This window comes from Chenopodium album, chromosome 15 (assembly GCF_948465745.1).
Source record: "Chenopodium album chromosome 15, dcCheAlbu1.1, whole genome shotgun sequence".
NCBI lineage: Eukaryota > Viridiplantae > Streptophyta > Magnoliopsida > Caryophyllales > Amaranthaceae > Chenopodium > Chenopodium album.
In genome coordinates, this window is record NC_137848.1 from 13,677,624 (window position 1) to 13,682,733 (window position 5,110).

A 5,110-nucleotide genomic window follows, 5' to 3' on the forward strand; every position below is an offset into this window, starting at 1 on the left:
TCGCGCGCGTAGGATCCCCTAGTTATTAAAAAATTACAGGGTCATATAATTTAATTATTTGCCATAGTTGGCAGATTGTTGGAGATACAAGTTTGGATACTTGCGTCGAATTGAACATAGTGGATTCATTATTCATTCTATACAAGTTTGGATACCAACTAATGTCACTTTTAACTTAACTATATTATTTTAAAGGGAACATTCATCATTGAGCAGTCCAACTACATGTGAATGAAGTTTTAAAATGTTAAAACTGATTGTTTCTTTCCGTTTATTTTAGAGATGACCGTTATTCACACATCCTATGTAATCGAAAAAGCTAACGTCCACCCGTTATTTATAGACAGACGTAGAGCTCGCATTTCTTACCAACCACAAAAAGAATATTGATCATTCTATACTTAATAGCTTCATCATCCTTTCTCTGCTTTTTCTTCTTGAATACTTTACTGTAACATGGACGCTGCTACTGCACTCACTGTTGCTCAGACGTTGTTTGCAACATTACAATGTGCAGAAGTTCGAAAGCTATGCTCCATCTGTAATTATGAATCTGAGCTTGAGAAGTTGCTGGAAACTGTTAAAATCATCAAGAAGTGCCTCCTGGATGCTGACTCCAAGTGCCAGGAGCTCACAAATGAAGGCCAATACTGTGTCCAGAACCTCAAGGATGCTGTCTATGATGCTGATGATTTGTTGGATGAGTTCAACACCATTGCTCATCAGTTGAAGGGAATGCCTGGCGGTAAGATTTTTAAGAAGGTACGCCGCTTCTTCTCCTCTAATAACCAACTCATGTTTGCTCTCAATAAGTCAAATGAGATTAAGAAGCTTAGGGAGAAGTTGGATAGCTTGGCTAAAAACCGTAGGGATTTTGGGTTTAGTGAGCTGTATAAGCCTGTGAAAAGGAGAGAGGAAACCTGTTCTTATGTGTATGAACAGAGTATTATTGGGAGAGATGCTGACAAGGAGACCATTGTGGATTTGTTGTTAAATGAGTCCGAAAAAAATCTTTCTTTTGTGACTATTGTGGGGATTGGGGGGTTGGGAAAAACTGCTCTTGCCCAACTTGTGTTTAGTGATCATAGGATTAAAGATGCCTTTCAAGAAAATATGTATTGGGTTTGTGTGTCTGAAAATTTTGACAGAAATTGGATCCTAGGTAAGATGCATAAGGAGAAGAATAAGGAGGAGTGTACACTCGAGGGTTTATATACGAATGTTCGACAACTCATAGAAGGGAAAAGGTACTTGCTTGTTTTAGATGATGTGTGGTCTGAGGACAGTAAAAATTGGGATAAGTTGAGCGACTTCTTGATTTTAGGGGGAAAAGGAAGTAGGATTTTGGTGACTAGCCGCTCCAAACAAGTGGCAGAAGCTATTGGAAAATGTCAAATACATGAGTTACAAGGTCTCTCAAACGAGAAATCTTGGGAATTGTTTAAGATAATATCACTTCAAGATAGGGAAGACAAAGCCGTCACTGACCTTGTTGAGATAGGTAGAGATATTGTGAAAAAATGTGTCAATGTGCCTCTCTCCATAAGGGTGGTGGCCAGTCTGTTGCGTAATCAAGATATAGCAACTTGGCAGTCATTTAAAAGTAATCATTTGGCTAACATGTGTGATGATGAGGGTGGCATAATGCCAACATTAATGTTTAGCTATTATCACCTTGCTCCTGAGTTAAAAATTTGTTTTTAGTTTTTGCTCACTCTTCCCTGAGGACTATGTCATTGATAAAACCCAATTGATTCGTCTTTGGATGGCAAAAGGATATCTTGTTCCAAGTGCTACAGATGAGAGCATGGAAGATGTGGGTGAAAAATATGCATCAATTTTATTGCATAGATGTTTTTTCCAAGACATTAAAAGGGATAAATTTGGCAAAATTTTATCTTTTAAAATGCATGATCTCATCCATGAGCTTGCTAGAAAAGTAGCAGCAAAAGATTCATTGACATTATCAGCTTGTACAACTGATTCAGAGGGGAAACCCCGTCATCTATTTGCTAATAGTAATGAAGGTATGTCCAACTTGTTTCGTTCAAATAATTATCCAATTAAAACGTTGCGTACCTATTTGAAGTGTTCTACATTCATAACTTGTCATGAGGATGAAGTTATTTTAAATTGTCGTTGTTTAAGGGTATTGGATTTGCATAGATCTATGCCAATTAGAAACATAACAGATAAACTAGGTAGATTATTACACTTGAGGTATCTTGATCTCTCATATAATAGGAAATTGGAGATGCTCCCTAAGTCGATCACCAAGCTTCACAATCTACAAACTTTATTAGTGTGTTATTGCAATGAACTAAAGGAGTTGCCGGAGGACTCAAGCAAACTAGTAAATCTTAGAGTGTTGGACATAAGAGGATGTGAGAAATTGAGTCATATGCCAGCAGGTATGGGTAGATTAACACGTCTTCACACACTAATTATGTATATAGTGTGTGGGGATGATGAAAAAGGTAATCTCGGAGACTTGATAGCTCTTATCAATAACCTCAAAGGAAATCTCATAATTAGACATGGTCCAATAAGCTCAGAGGTCTCCATAACATATCTCAGCTCTTTAAAGTTAAGGTGTAAACTTGAGTCTTATCAGAAAGAAGGTAGAGAGACATTGCTGGAGAGCCTGTTCTTAAATTTCCAATTTCAGAATTTGCTTTGCTGTATAGCCTGTACCAAATTGCCAAATTGGACGGCAGGGCCTGTGCGTATTCATTTGACACGATGTGATGAGTTGCAATATCTGCCATCTTCACTGAGTCAACTTTGCCATCTCAAATCTCTTTTCCTCGAGAGTATGGAGATTTTGGAGTATGTAGAGAGCAATGCACCTTCTTCATCAGCGCAGTTTTTCCCGGCTCTTGAGGAGTTACAGCTAATAGACATGCCATCATTAAAGGGATGGTGGAGGGATATAAGATGGACGGAGGAGGAACCTGTTTTCATCCCATCATTCCCTCCTCTCCATGAATTGATTATTGTAGATTGCAAGAGATTAACATACATTCCTCCATGTCCATTTGTAGAATGGTTGCGCCTTTACAAAGTCAATGAACTGGGAAATTGTATGAAAGTTGGCAGAGTTGAAAGCAATCCAGTCTCTTCTCTGCGAGATCTCGATATTAGAAATTGCAGGGGATTAGAGAACTTGGGAATGGAGCATCTCACCAACCTAAAATCCCTCACTTTAAAAAACAATCTAAAAGGGATACCATGGAGATCTCTTCACTCTCTTTCTTCCTTGGAAATAATTCGTATTGACGAGATAATACTGCCAAAGGAGATTAAATACTTGACGTCCCTTCAGTCGCTCACTCTTACCGGATGCTCCCTGGAATCATTACCAGAAGAATTGCGCTGCCTCACCTCCCTCACTACACTTTCATTAAATTCATGCGATTATCGGCTCTGTGGTAGGTGCCGGGAACCAGATGGGGAAGACTGGCTCAAAATCTGCCACATCCCGAATCTACATATTCCTCCATGCTTCGTTACAACCAGATGGGGAAGACTGGCTCAACTTTTTCTCTAGTGGATATCTAATTTATACGGTATATTCCAAATATTTTCTAATTAAGTACACTTGATATCACAAAATCCCAATTTATTGCCTCCAATAGCATTCAAGTCTTTTAAAAAGTAAAACAAAAAATTAAGACTGACCCCCATTCTTTGCAGCAGGGTAATCAAATTACTCCGAGTATGAAATGGAGCTTCTGTAAGGATGTCGTAGTATCTGCCAAAACTGTGTTAATAACAACACCAACAATCCAACATCTGCTCTGTATCATCTTCAACAAAGCAATCGACTCCTCAAGCAGTAACAGTTTTGTGATAGGGGCTAGTAACAGCCGTCAGCTGACATGGGGTAAGTCAGTCCTCCATTTCTAATATAATCAAAATTATGGATATTGTGCTTCTCTCTCATGTACACTAGCATACTATTGCAAGCTGTGTTTTCTCTGTTATGCCCTTGCTAACTTTACGAACAAGGGAAAAAAAAAATCTGTCAGATGAGTTCTATCATGATGCTCTATTCTTTTTTTCCTTATTTTTTCCCTTCAATGAATTAGGCGAGGGAAGATTTACCTATCAGACTGATTAGATGGCGGTATTGGTCACCATTCATGCTCGAAATCAGAAGCTAAGATATGCTGATGTTTAGAGGTATATAAATACATAGTTCATTATCAATCAAATTTGATTGACTTTAAGATTAATATTACCTTGGAGTTTAACAAGGGATCTGAAAATATTACTTGGGCCATTAGTATTTGCATAAGTATTACATTTCCATTTGCTTTCTTGTAATTATTCTAATTGTTTTATGATTTTGCAGAAACTCTGTTGGTAATGGTCATTTGGCATCATATTTTGAGCAGCATTGTGAAGCCATGGTGATTTTGAGCTGCAAAATGATAAAGTTTTGTGATGACTTTGGCATGAAGCTCTAGCTTTCTTACATGTAAGCTGCTTTATTTAATGTCACTGCAACTTTTTTCTTTTTTTTTTTCTTTTAAGGACTTTGTCATTGCAATCAAAGAGTAAATTTTAATATATGCATTGCCATTTCTTGCAGCTCTCAAATAGGAGATATGATTAGATGATCACAGATTGATTGTATTTGATGAAAAAACCTTGGTCTTGTGTTGGTATGCAATCCGAGTTACTAGAACTACATAGTGCTTCCTTTCCAATGCCTTGTAATGAACAAACTGACTTGAAAATATCTGTCATCCTGTATTTTCAAATAAATGCCCTAGCTATTTGGTGTTGAATCAGACAAGGGGCTGTTTATGTTGGAGTTTAGGTAGGCAACTCCAAATAAATTGTGCTTCAAAGAATTAGTTCCCATTTGTGAAAGATTGCATTGTATAAATTGGTTCCTAAATTAAGTTGGTTCCTTTATATATGCTCAATTAGTCGATCGTTTTGGACTTAATTGGGGGATTTAGATGTTAAACATTTTTTTATCTAAATTGGTGACCAAATTCGTTGTACCTTATTCACTTTCATTCGTGACCAGATTCGTTGTATCCAGTTCACACTGATATACTATATAAACATCTCCTTTTGTCCCTTTCCAAACACA

General features: G+C 37.4%; 1 protein-coding gene across 4 annotated transcripts; it reads left to right on the plus strand.

The window, feature by feature from the left end:
• Positions 1-386: 386 nt before the first annotated feature.
• On the plus strand, positions 387-4,867 carry LOC145581968 (putative disease resistance protein RGA3). Of its 4 annotated transcripts, none has more exons than XM_081639007.1 (5): positions 387-3,569; positions 3,700-3,886; positions 4,092-4,185; positions 4,358-4,483; positions 4,598-4,867. In XM_081639007.1, exon 1 carries the CDS (start codon positions 1,766-1,768, stop codon positions 3,548-3,550), a length of 1,785 nt encoding a protein of 594 aa, XP_081495133.1. In that variant the 5' UTR covers positions 387-1,765; the 3' UTR covers positions 3,551-3,569; positions 3,700-3,886; positions 4,092-4,185; positions 4,358-4,483; positions 4,598-4,867. The 4 variants fall into 3 exon arrangements, with proteins under 4 accessions (XP_081495134.1, XP_081495133.1, XP_081495136.1 ...); XM_081639008.1 differs by having other exon boundaries at positions 3,697-3,886; XM_081639011.1 differs by having other exon boundaries at positions 387-762.
• The last annotated feature ends 243 nt before the right edge of the window (positions 4,868-5,110 follow it).

What these genes read in the sequence shown, in the direction of transcription:
- LOC145581968 (XM_081639008.1), top strand. Translation starts at nt 1,766, where the DNA reads ATGGCAAAAGGATATCTTGTTCCAAGTGCTACAGATGAGAGCATGGAA.